Source organism: Lacerta agilis, chromosome 9 (assembly GCF_009819535.1).
Source record: "Lacerta agilis isolate rLacAgi1 chromosome 9, rLacAgi1.pri, whole genome shotgun sequence".
NCBI lineage: Eukaryota > Metazoa > Chordata > Lepidosauria > Squamata > Lacertidae > Lacerta > Lacerta agilis.
Window position 1 is genome coordinate 3432358 of NC_046320.1, and position 12766 is coordinate 3445123.

Genomic DNA, 12766 nt, shown 5'->3' on the forward strand with positions numbered 1-12766 from the left:
TAGGTCAGATTTTCCTCAGTAGTATTCTTATTTCCTTAATGGACAACTGACCTTTTTTAAAAAATATAAAAAGGTTGTATACTTTATTCCTGGACATGTGTGCTAGTTCACATAGAGGAGAACATTCCTGGGCTCAAAGTGATGGAGGTGATGTTTAAGTATCCTGTTCCTTGCATACTTACTTGTAAGTCCTGTCACATTCAACAGGAATTATTCCCAGGTAAGTGTGCATAATAAGATTGTCCTAATAAGCTCAGAAGTAAGCCCCATTGAATTTGATGGGCCTTACTCCCAGGAAAGCAGGTATAGGATTGCCGCCTTAATGAAGTGCACCACCTCCATTGAAATGAATGGAGGCTGCTCCAGAATACTCCTGAGCTCAATACCTCCTTCGTGTCAGTGGGGCTTTCTCAGGACCAGCATTGTGTCAAACTCTTTTCCTCCCTGATTCAATCTAAGGTATAACAGCTGGACAATTAACTATCAATGATTCAACTCTGCAAGTTTAAAATCCGGTTGTCAATATAATTTAGATGTTTTTGGTTCTCAGGCGACGATAATGTGAGCAAGAAAATCCATTTCCCAAAACAGAAAACCACCAAACTGTGACTTGCAGGAACAGAAACACAACAGAAAAACAGTAGCTTGAGACACCTTCCGACTTTGGTCATAGTAAAATCCAAACTGTGGCCAAACAGCAGTCTTCTGAGAGGACAGTTGTCCTTTTAATGCGCTCATGTCAGTTTCCCTTGGCACTTCTGGGCAGGCCTTGTAAGCCCAGCCTTTCACCCCACGGTCCACTGGACTGGAATGCCCCCTCTTCTCTCTGTTCCCAGTTCACTGCTGGTTTATGAACTTCTTGCAGGTTAGGATTAAATAATGGCAATAGGAATAATCGACAGCCACAACTAGTGTCTGTCCCAAGCCCAAGGCTTCCTTTTTAAAAGGCTCTTCCCAGGTGGGGTGAAGTCTAAAGTAGACAAGTGGGGGTGAGGGGGGAAATTCTGCCCAGCGAAATGTCCCCCTCGCAGTCGCCAGACTCGGTGGCGCCCTCTTGGTCGGGAGAGATCTGGGACGCACCGTCGAAAGGGCCTCCCCTGCCGCCGCCCCCCACGTTGGGGATCCTGTTCGCGTCGGTGTCGACGCCTTCCCTGCGGAAGAAGAAAGTGTCTTGGTTGCAAGAGATGAGCTCGTGGCTGAGGTTGGCCGTCTCCACCGGGGAGGCCGAGCACGGCCGGCTGCAGCCCAGGAGGCGGGAGAAGACCTTCCTGAAGTCGGCGTTGAAGGCGTAGATGATGGGGTTGAGGGAGGAGTTGGCCCAGCCGAACCAGACGAAGACGTCGAAGGTGGTGTCGCTGACGCAGGGCAGGCCGGCGCCGGGGTCGCCGGGGGGCCTGTCGCAGAAGGGCACCAAGCAGTTGAGGACGAAGAAAGGCAGCCAGCAGCAGACGAAAACCCCCATGATGACCGAGAGCGTCTTGAGGACCTTGGTCTCCTTGCGCAGCGACGACTTGAGGCCCGAATGGTGGTGCTGCTGGTGCAAAGGGTGCGCGCAGTCCAGGCGCCCGCCGCCGCCGCCGCTGCGGCAGCTCTCGGCGTGCTCGGCCGCCCTCTCCAGAGACGAGATCCGACGGATCTGCACCTGGGCAATCCGGTAGATCCGCGTGTAGGTGACGATCATGATGGCCACGGGAATGTAGAAGCTGATCAGCGAGGAGGAGATGGCGTAGGTCCGGTTCAGGCTGGAGTCGCACTGCTCCGACGGCGCCGCCGTGCCGTTGCTGCTGCCCAAGCCCTCGGCCCACGAGGAGACGCTCTCCAGGTCGGGGCTGGCGGTCCAGGGGGCGGCGGCAGGGGCGCGCGGGTCGTGGCCTTTGTGCCAGTTGAGCTGGACGGGGAGGAAGGAGATGAGGATGGAGAGCGCCCAGGCCACGCCGACCATGGCCAGAGCCACGCGGGGGGTCATCTTCCTCTCGTACCTGAAGGGGCTGGAGATGGCCCAGTACCTGTCGACGCTGATGACGCACAGGTTGAGGATGGAGGCGGTCGAGCACATGATGTCGAAGGCCACCCAGACGCTGCAGAAGGCGCCGAAGGGCCAGTAGCCCACCACCTCGGCCGCCGCCTTCCAGGGCATGACCAGCAGCGCCACCAGCAGATCCGAGACGGCTAAGGAGACTATGAAGATGTGCGTGACCTTGGCGCGCAGGTGCCGCGAGCCCACGATGGCGGCGCACACCAGCATGTTCCCCAGGAGGGTCCACACCACCAGCAGCGACAGCAGGCTGCCCGCCGCCACCATGTGCGCGCCGCCGGGACTGCCGGGAGGAGCTCCGGCCGCAGCGGGCTCCGTGGCGGCGGGAAGCAGCCCGCGCGTCCGCGGCGTCGTGGGGGCGCCTCCTTGCCCGCGCAGCGTGGCGTTCTTGCTCCAGGGCGCCTGCAGCATGGCCGGCGCCGCCGCTCTCCTCCTGCTCCTCCTCCGGGCGAAGGCGCCGCTTGGGTCTTCCAGCGCGCTCCGCTCGGCCCCATCGGTTCCCCCGGGCCGGCCCGTCCGTCAGCGCCGTCGAGCGCGCCGCCCGCCTGCCCGTGCCCCTTTCCGCCGGCGCGCCTGCTTGCCGCTGCCCGCTTCCCTCGCAGGTGCCCGGCGCTCCTCCTCTGCCGCTCGCATGCCGACGCCCTCGCGGAGCCTCCCCTTGGCCCGCCCTCGCCGGGCCCCGAGGCTCTTCGCACCGACGGCCGAGCGGGAGGGCTGGGCTGGGGTCGAGAGAGGCCGGCAACCCCTTCCCGGGCGCCGTCGGCGGCGCTGGGGCTGCTTCGGGGCTGGGAGACGAGCTGCCTCCCCACTCTCCCGGCCCCACGAGGCTCTCCCCTGCCGCGCGCTCTCCTGCCGGACGGCGCCTCCTCGGCCGGTCGGGGTTGCCGCGGTCGCCTCGCCCCCTCCCTACACGTCTTCGGAGTTCGCGGTGCGGTTCCGCCCGTCCACGGGCGAGCATGCGCAATCCTGGCGGGGGCGCTCGGGGGAAGACCAAAGACCCGAGGTTGGGGTGTGGGGTCGGGACTCGGAGTGAGAGGAACGCGGGCTGGACCCGGACTGCCTCCGCTCCAACTGGCTCAGTTCGACATCATCATCAATCCTTCAGTCTCTCTTTCTCTCTGCCAGAAGCATCTTTCACCTGACCGGGGGAAATGGGAGGCATCCCCCATTAAAGTCAACCGATTAAAGTCAGCTTGCACCGCCGCCGCCCCCGCCCCATACAGAAAATTGAAACACAGCACCATCTCAGTGCTAAAGAGAAGTTGCCTGGAATAACGCATCTCATGAAAACTCTCTGCACATGCCTTCTAGAAAGCTTAGCTGGCTGCCTGCCTGCCTGCTTGCTTGCTAGGATTATTATTTTTAATGATGCAGAAATAATAGGTTTGTTAGTACCTATTTAAGGAGCCATGAGATCCTTACCTGTTTTTGCTGCTAGAGACTAACAGGGCTATCTCTTGGGGTGGGGGGAATTGCCCACCATGCTCTGATCTACCTTATTCAGCCTAGGAAAGAGGTCTTGCTATAGCAAACATGTGCCCTAGAGTCTACTAAACCTTCTGCCTTCCATTCTCCATTCCCCGCTGACCCATCCTGTCCTTGGTCTGAGTCTGGGGGGAGGAGAGTACAAACTCCCCATGGCCAGCCTGAGCCTGTCATTGCAAGGTCAGGAGGGTTCTCTCTTTCAGCACATTGCGCTGCGCATCTGGCACTGAGAAAGGGTTCCAGGGCTGACCCATGGCCCGGATTAAGGCCACCCTCTCATGGCACGGAGGCAGTGACAGTCAATGTGGAAATGGGCTCTGACAAGTGCAAGTTCCTCTTGTGGTGACCACAGCATGGAGCAGACATATTTTGAGCTTTCTAAGGCTGCCAACAGTGGGCAGGAATCGAGAGACCAGCACAGAGGGGAAGCCATGGACTGGAGAAGCCGAGAAGGCACTGCAGAACTATTTCACATTTACCGTACTTTTTAAAAATCATCATGTCAAGGCAGAGCAGTCCTTTGATCCCAGATACACCAGTGGCCACTTATGCAATGTCACTATTATGCATGGAATATGATGCACATATACTCAGAATACAAGTGGCGTTCATTAAAGATTTCCCCTGACATACTTCCCGTGTACTGAAATAAACGAAACTTCTCCCATCACTCTATGCAGCTATGGAGAATTTGTCTGCAGAAGTTGGCAGGTTGTGTCCGAAGCCACAACTTGACCTCAGAAATCAGCATTTCATTAAAAAAAAAAGCTTGCCCTTTGAAAATAACTTCATGGTTGGAAAGATGTGGAGTCCAATGATGCAAGGTCGGGAGGATTTCATAGCCACAGGACCATGCTTCCGTCTGAGCAACATGTGAGTTGTGAAGCGGGGCATTATCCTGCAGAAGGCGGACCTTTGGTCAGTATACCACGCCTCTCGATTTTGATGACCTTCCACAATTTCTGCAGCAGTATGTCCCTGTATTGTGGTACCCTTTGCAGGAAATCCATCATCACTACTCCACACTGGTCCCAAAAGACCATGAGCATGACCTTGCCCACTGATGGTTGGACACGTGCCTTCTTTGGAGGTGGTGTGAGGCAGAGTGCTTCCATTGTTTGGGATTTAGTCTCTGGGTCATAATGATGGGACCCATGTTTCCTCTGAGTCTGGTGAAGAAGTCATCATGGTTTTCATGACACATGGCCAAAAGAACCCGTGAGCAAGTGACTCGTTCCTGCTTCTGGAAAGGCATCAGCAGCTGGGGAACTACTGTGCAAATGGTCATGGGTGATTTTTTATACAGAGCACACACTAATCTTGACATCTGCAGCTAGTTGGTGAACGGTTATGTGGTGATCCTCCAAAATGGCAGCCTCCACTTGCCAGATGGTGTCTTCATCAATGACGAACTGTGGTCGCCCAGGAATGGGAGCCATTCCACTGAAGTCTGACCACACTTGAAATGACGATGCCAGTGCTTGACTATGCAATGGGGCATCCTCTCCATAAGCCCCTTTCATTCATTGAATGTCTACTTTGGTGTGCTCCCTTTCAAGTACAGGAACTGGTTCCATTATCAGATGTTACTCCACATTAGCACCAGTAACAGAGAAACTGTTAGGAGTTAACTTCAGAGCTACAAATTACCATATTTTCTATGGAGAGATGTATACAGGTGCAATTTCATCCTCCTACGATAACCGGAAGTGGGTCAGGGGAAATCCTTAATGAGTGACCCTCGTAAAAGGAGTTCCATTACTCCAAGGTAAAGCTAAAGGGACCCCTGACCGTTAGGTCCAGTTGGGGACGACTCTGGGGTTGTGGCGCTCATCTCACTTTATTGGCCAAGGGAGCCGGTGTACAGCTTCCGGGTCAGGTGGCCAGCATGACTAAGACGCTTCTGGCGAACCAGAGCAGCGCACGGAAACGCCGTTTACCTTCCCGCCAGAGTGGTACCTATTTATCTACTTGCAATTTGACGTGCTTTCGAACTGCTAGGTTGGCAGGAGCAGAGATCAAGCAATGGGAGCTAACTCCGTTGCGGGGATTTGAACCGCCGACCTTCTGATTGGCAAGCCCTAGGCTCTGTGGTTTAGACCACAGCGCAAAATTGCAGCCTTAGTCAAGATCCTACGTGCTTCCAATGACAGCATTACAGACTACAGGGGACATAGCAGGCACACTTCAAGTCCGCTCCCAGCATCTATGGTAACATTGCCAACACATGCCAATCACAGAGTAGAAAGCTCATTTTGTCCCCACATTAACAATGCATGAACTGAACCAATCCATGCATGGTGACAGGGAACTCCCTCTGTTATGCCATCCCGTGCCAATACACACACACACACACACACACACACACACACACACACACAATAGCACCCTCTGCTTGAAGTACCCAACATGGTGGCCTCCATCCCCAACCATTGGTCCTAATGGCTGGCGTGTGTCAGGCTGTTGCATATCTACAAAGTCACCTTGCCCTTGTGCATCAGTATCAGACCTACAGTCTTCTTTCCAACCTCCCCAGGTGTGTAATTCATATATATGAATTACTTCATGCTCTGCCATGTTGCTGTCTGTTACAGGTATGAGTTACAGGTAGGTAGCCGTGTTGGTCTGCCATAGTCAAAACAAAATACAGTAAAATAAAAAATTCTTTCCAGTAGCACCTTAGAGACCAACTGAGTTTGTTCTTGGTATGAGCTTTCGTGTGCATGCACACTTCTTCAGATACACTAAAACAGAAGTCACCAGACCATTATATATAGTGAGAGAATGGGGAGGGGTATTACTCAGAAGGGTGGTGGGAATGGGTGATTGGCTGATAGGTGTGGAAAACCTGCTAAAGACTGTTAACGACTGCAATTGGTCTTGCAGGAAAAGGCAAGGGGTGAGATGGCTAAAGATAGCTTTGTCATGTATAATGAGATAAGAATCCAATGTCTTTGTTCAGACCAGGTTTCTCCATGGTTTTAAATTTGGTACATTAGTTGCAATTCAGCCACTTCTCTTTCCAGTCTATTTCTGAAATTTCTTTGTATTAAGACAGCTACTTTGAGATCTTGTATAGAATGTCCTGGGAGATTGAAGTGTTCTCCTACTGGTTTCTCTGTCTTGTGATTCTTGATATCAGATTTATGTCCATTTATCCTTTGGCGTAGGGTTTGGCCTATTTGTCCAGTATAGAGAACTGAAGGGCACTGTTGGCATTTGATGGCATACACAATGTTAGAAGATGAGCAATTAAATAGTCCTGAGATGGTACGTTTGATGTTGTTGGGGCCAGTAATGGTGTTTTCCGGGTGTATGTGGCAGCAAAGTTGGCATCTGGGTTTATTGCAGGCTCTGGTACCAGTGTCCATGTTGAGTCCTGTTGTTGTATTATTGTGGGTGAGGAGTTGTTTAAGATTGGGTGGCTGTTTGTAGGCGATGAAGGGTCTTCCTCCCAGAGCTTGAGAAAGAGAACTGTCATTGTCCAGGAGAGGTTGTAGATCTCTGATGATGTGTTGTACTGTTTTAACTTGGGAGCTGTATGTGATTACTGGTGGTGTTCTGTTATTTTCTTTTTGGGGTCTGTCTTGCAGCAAGTTCTCTCTGGGTATCAGTCTGGCTCTGTTGATCTGCTGTTACGTTATGGACACTGATGATCAGTGGTGCCAACTTGAATAAAACATTGGGGGGGGGCACCTTTCCCCCTGCCAGAAGGTTGCCAGAAGGACAGGTGAATGGATTGAAGCTGGAGCCGAGTAGGCACAGCCCAGGGTAAGGACCAGCAGAAAGACCACTCTGTGGCAGGGGGCTCATGGGGCACTGGGTCCAGGCTGAGGCCTCCAGAGGGGAGGGGAGGCGGGAGGACAACCTGGGAGAGAGGGAGGCAGGTGGGCAATTGGGTGTCTTATTTGCGCTGTCATGTGGCAGTGGGAAAGGAAGCTGGGGTGGTCGGGCACGGTCAGTTGGGGGGGGCAAAGGGATCGGGGCCCCTTAGTGTTGGTGCCTATGCTGAAGATGAAAACAAACCATTTTTATTTACACATACTGTCACAAGGGTGCCGTCAACAGCTCACTGGGCTAACTGCCTAGTGAAATCACAGACGCAGAGAGCTTCTTTCAGTTCTTTTGTTTAAATCAACAGAAATACACGGCCATGGGATTTTCTCCCTCAATCTTGAGCAGTTGCTCAGAGTGCCCGCACATCCTCCCCTGGGCCCTGGCAGTTCCTTCCTCGCTTCCAGACCCCTCCTGCTGTCTATGATGGCCAGAAATGGAAGCTTTCTGTCTCTCTTTGGCTCTCTGCTCTGAGACACAAAGGGGGAGCCTGGTTCTCAGAGAAGGAGGTGGCTCTAACAGGTTTTCAAGTGACATGGTGTCCTGTTTCTACCACTTCTGACTCCCGTCTCTGTTCAGCACCAGGGCATCTGCTAGCTTGTTCCTGTTCCTCAACCTCCATTATTTCCCAGCTCTTTTCTTCTTCTTCTTCTTCTTCTTCTTCTTCTTCTTCTTCTTCTTCTTCTTCTTCTTCTTCTTCTTCTTCTTCTTCTTCTTCTTCTTCTTCTTCTTGTGTGCCCTGTTTGCCACCACCACAAACCTGGGCCCATGCTATCTTCATCTGCCTCCTGTCCAGAAACCTCCTGGGGTGGCAGTCTCTACCCCTCCTCCTACTTTGGTCAGTCCCTGACACATACTGTACATTAGAAACACACACACACACACACACACACACACACACACGTACGAACCCTTCAGCTTTCAGGGCTCAGACACAGGACACGTGCATGAAATGCAGGAATATTAACAACCAGCAAGTTCTCTTTCTGCTCTCTTACCAGTTCAGCAGCCTCTTCTAAATTCTTAGCAGGAGGAAGAAGAAGAAGAAAGAGGAGGAGGAGGAAGAAGGAGGAGGAGGAGGAGGAGTTTGGATTTGATCTCCCGCTTTATCACTACCCGAAGGAGTCTCAAAGCGGCTCACATTCTCCTTTCCCTTCCTCCCCCACAACAAACACTCTGTGAGGTGAGCGGGGCTGAGAGACCAAGGTCACCCAGCAGCTGCATGTGGAGGAGAGGAGACCCAAACCCAGTTCCCCAGATTACGAGTCTACCACTCTTAACCACTACACCACACTGGAACCAGAATATCATTCAGACTGACCCTGCAAACTCCACCAATTCATTTCATGAGAAACTAGCATTTAATTAATGTCAGTCGTTTTATAAAAACCACATTGAACTGAATAACTGAATCAAGGGACTGTGCCATGGATTTCTTCTAGGGAAAATTATTCCTCCATCTCAAACTTCATATGAATGGATTAGTGCAGACAGGAAGGGTGTGGCTGCTTGGAGGATTTTCTCACTGGAGCATGAAGGAAGGTAACAGCGAAGGTGGAAATTGGCTCTGACGGGCAGGTGCAAGTGCCTGTATCCCAATATGCTTTAGGCTTTGAGGTAGGGCAACTGCTGGAAGAATAATTTCAACAATCTAATAAGCATGACAACAAATGACAGAACAGGGTTGGTCTGCTACTATTTTTCTTAAGACCATGAAACTGCATATCTCTGCATAGGTTTGAGACGTGGTGGTATGTCAGTATTATGAAGGAATTATTTAATTCTTATTCATGTTTAAGATAGGGGAACTGTATTTTGAAATCTTGTGCAGGGAATGGAGTTACCAATTCTAAAAAAAAACTGGGAAACACTGTTGCCCCGGGCACATGTTATTTATGGAAGAAAGCGACAGAAAGCACCAGAAACTGACATTTTATAATTAAGCTGCAGGCAAGACACAATCTCTCAGTGAAGTTAAAATTTTCATTCTGTTGTTTCAATACAACTGTACGTGTGCCTGGTGCTTTGCAGAGTATAAGATTATAAAAAGTTGCAAACTAAAATCTAATGCTTAGAAACAGTAAAAGAAGTGAAGGGGGGAGGTAAAAAAAAAAAGAACCATTTCACTGGAGAAAGTCATCACCTCACGAGGATGCAAGATTTGGGGTGGTTCAAAACCAATTTTGGAAAAGAGGTAACATCTCTTGATTATTTTGGTCAAACAGTACTGACTACGTAGAACTTGTGGCTAAGGGGTGCATGAGAGCAGCGGGGGGGGGCTTAACCCCCCCCAAAAAATATTTTATTCAAGTTGGCACTCCTGGGTGCAACCCCAGTGTCAAATAAGGACTGGCGCAGCTACTGTTGTGTAATTGTATCGGGACATCAATAATGATTTTGAGATGGTTGTAAAAAAATAAAAATGCCCAGATGGAATAAATGTTTTTAAAAGTTGGAATGGATGTTTACAGGTAAGGGCTTAAAAAAACAAGAAAGAGAGGAAACATTGGGTGGTTTCCATGCAGAAAACTTGAAGTCTGAAGTCATGCTGTTAATGAAGCAATATTGTTACTCCTGCTGTGTTAGTTAGTGATACTGGCAGCAGATTAAAAGAAAACACAGGAGAATATGCCTCTATTTGCAGCCCCTCGGGGATATCACTAGAATTAACAGCTACTTTTTTTTCACTTCTTGAAGCATAATTACGACTCTTCGGAAAGAATAATTCTGTTTTCTCCACTACATGGTTCTTTCTCAAGGGCAACTAATGCACCCCATTTTTTTCCAGAAAATTGAGACAACAATATATTATGGTGAGGCAGTAAAAGGCTGTAGATAGGGCTGGGGTTTTGTCTTTAGCTGTGGGGGTTACCGGGTGGCCTTTGACAAGTCAGAGTATTTCACTGCAAGCTACTATTTTTAACAGAGTTGTTTTCAAGGGTACTTAAATGAGGCAAGAGACATTAAAAGTTTGTGTACCTGAAAATGTACTGGTGGTGCATAAGCCATTTTCACAGCAAGGTATGACAATCTGATTCATAGTTTCACCTTCACAGATGGACAGGGGGAGGTTTCTTTCCCTCCCCCACCCCCAAATCATATGTTTCTTTCCTTTTATCTGCAAATTAGTATCCAGCACCGCTGGTTTTCGTATCATTGTAGCAAAGTTTCTATTCCTTATAACCTTTCCAGCACAGTCATTCACACCTGATTCTTAGCTCTTTCAAAAACTGTATTTGTTAAAGTAATACATAGGGAATTGGCATCGTCTATGGACTGTTTAAGGTTTCATTCCCATTTGTTCATATGTATGGTTTAAGTTATTGCAGGCATTTAAGGAGATAACTATATACAGGAAGATTCAATATTATATACAGTGGTACCTTGGTTCTCAAACTTAATCCGTTCCAGAAGTCCATTCCAAAACCAAAGCGTTCCAAAACCAAGGTGCGTTTTCCCATAGAAACTAATGCAAAATGGATTAATCCATTCCAGGCAATTAAAAACCCCGCCAATCCGGGTGGGTTTCCCCAGCCACTCTGGGTGGCTTCCAACAAGGATTAAAATACTTATATACTTGAGTATAAGCCTAGTTTTTCAGCACATTTTTTGTGCTGAAAAAGCTGCCCTCGGCTTATACTTGAGTGAGGCGGGCGGTGGGGGCCGCGATAAAGAAGCCCTTTCTCTCCGCTCGTGCCGCCACCCGCTCTCCCCAGTCAACCACTCCTTAAGAAGCGTACAAGAACGGTGGTTCTTTACTCTCCCCAGGCAGCTTGTTCCATTCCTGAACTGCTCACATAAATGCAAACTTGGCAAAGGAGGAAGAGGAAGGAGCAGCCCAAAGGGCTGCTTTCAGGCTGCTCGTTCCTCCTCCTCCTCCACAGCGGCAAAGGTGAACCGGCTTGTACTTGAGTCAATAAGCTTTCCCAGGTTTTTGTAGGAAAATTAGGTGCCTCAGTTTATATTCAGGTCGGCTTATACTTGGGTATATACAGTACATTAAAATGTCCCACATTAAAAACTTCTCTAAACAGGGCTGCCTTCAGATGTTTTCTAATTGTCAGGTAGTTCCAGTTACAGGTAGGTAGCTGTGTTGGTCTGCCATAGTCAAAACAATAAAATAAAATAAATAAAATAAAATAAAATAAAATAAAATAAAATATTCCTTCCAGTAGCACCTTAGAGACCAACTAAGTTTGTTCTTGGTATGAGCTTTCATGTGCATGCACACTTCTTCAGATACACTGAAACAGAAGTCACCATATATAAGAGTCTGGTGACTTCTGTTTCAGTGTATCTGAAGAAGTGTGCATGCACACAAAAGCTCATACCAAGAACAAACTTAGTTGGTCTCTAAGGTGCTACTGGAAGGAATTTTTTTTTTTGTCAGGTAGTTGTTTATCTCTTTGACATCTGATGGGAGGGTGTTCCACAGGGCAGGCGCCACTACCGAGAAGGCCCTCTGCCTGGTTCCCTGTAAATTGGCTTCTCACAGCGAGGGAACTGCCAGAAGGCCCTCGGCACTGGACCTCAGTGTCCGGGCAGAACGATGGGGGTGGAGACGCTCCTTCAGGTATACTGGGCCGAGGCCGTTTAGGGCTTTAAAGGTCAGCACCAACACTTTGAATTGTGCTCAGAAACGTACTGGAGGCCAATGTAGGTCTTTCAGGACCGGTGTTATGTGGTCTCAGCAGCTGCTCCCAGTCACCACTCTAGCTGCCGCATTCTGGATTAGTTGTAGTTTCCGGGTCACCTTCAAAGGTAGCCCCACGTAGAGCGCATTGCAGTAGTCCAAGCGGGAACTTAGGAAACAGCAATTTAACATGAATTTTACTATCTAACGAGACCATTGATCCATAAAATGAAAGCAATAAACAATGTACTGCAGTCACACAATCAATCAATCAATCAATCAATCAGTAGCTGAACTGGGTTCCACGCAATCATAAAAACAAAACAAAAAAGCAAAATAAATAGCATAAACAGACAGACCTCAGCGTAACACTCAAATTGGAAGTGTGGCACTCAAAACGGAGCACATTCGGCTTCCAAAAAAAGTTCGCAAATCGGAACACTTACCGGTTTGCAGTGTTTGGGTTCCAAGTTGTTGGGCTACCAAGGTGTTTGAGAACCAAGGTACCACTGTATATGGAGATGTTTCCTCGTTTGCTCTCTAATCAAATACGGTAGGTAGTATAGGCAGCCCCCCCCCCCGTCTGTGTGGGGGTTATGTTCCAAGGCACAACGTGTGTTGGTCAAATTGCGTATAATTGAAACCCACTGAAAGAGCTTGCAAGCACCCCGTTCATCCTCTGGTTCCACCCCACCTCCATTTTGCCCTTTTAGTGATGTTTCAGCGACATATTTATGACGTTTCTGGGTTGACACTATGCACAATCGTGCATGGTTGCG

At 49.5% G+C, this 12766-nt stretch overlaps 1 protein-coding gene across 1 annotated transcript; it reads right to left on the reverse strand.

The window, feature by feature from the left end:
* Positions 1-421: 421 nt before the first annotated feature.
* On the reverse strand, positions 422-2310 carry DRD5 (dopamine receptor D5). The gene has a single exon (XM_033161069.1). It carries the CDS (start codon positions 2300-2302, stop codon positions 971-973), a length of 1332 nt encoding a protein of 443 aa, XP_033016960.1. The 5' UTR covers positions 2303-2310; the 3' UTR covers positions 422-970.
* Between the last annotated feature and the right edge of the window lie 10456 nt (positions 2311-12766).

Bases quoted from the DNA above. Each gene is read 5' to 3' on its own strand.
- DRD5 (XM_033161069.1), bottom strand. From the start codon at position 2,302: ATGGTGGCGGCGGGCAGCCTGCTGTCGCTGCTGGTGGTGTGGACCCTC.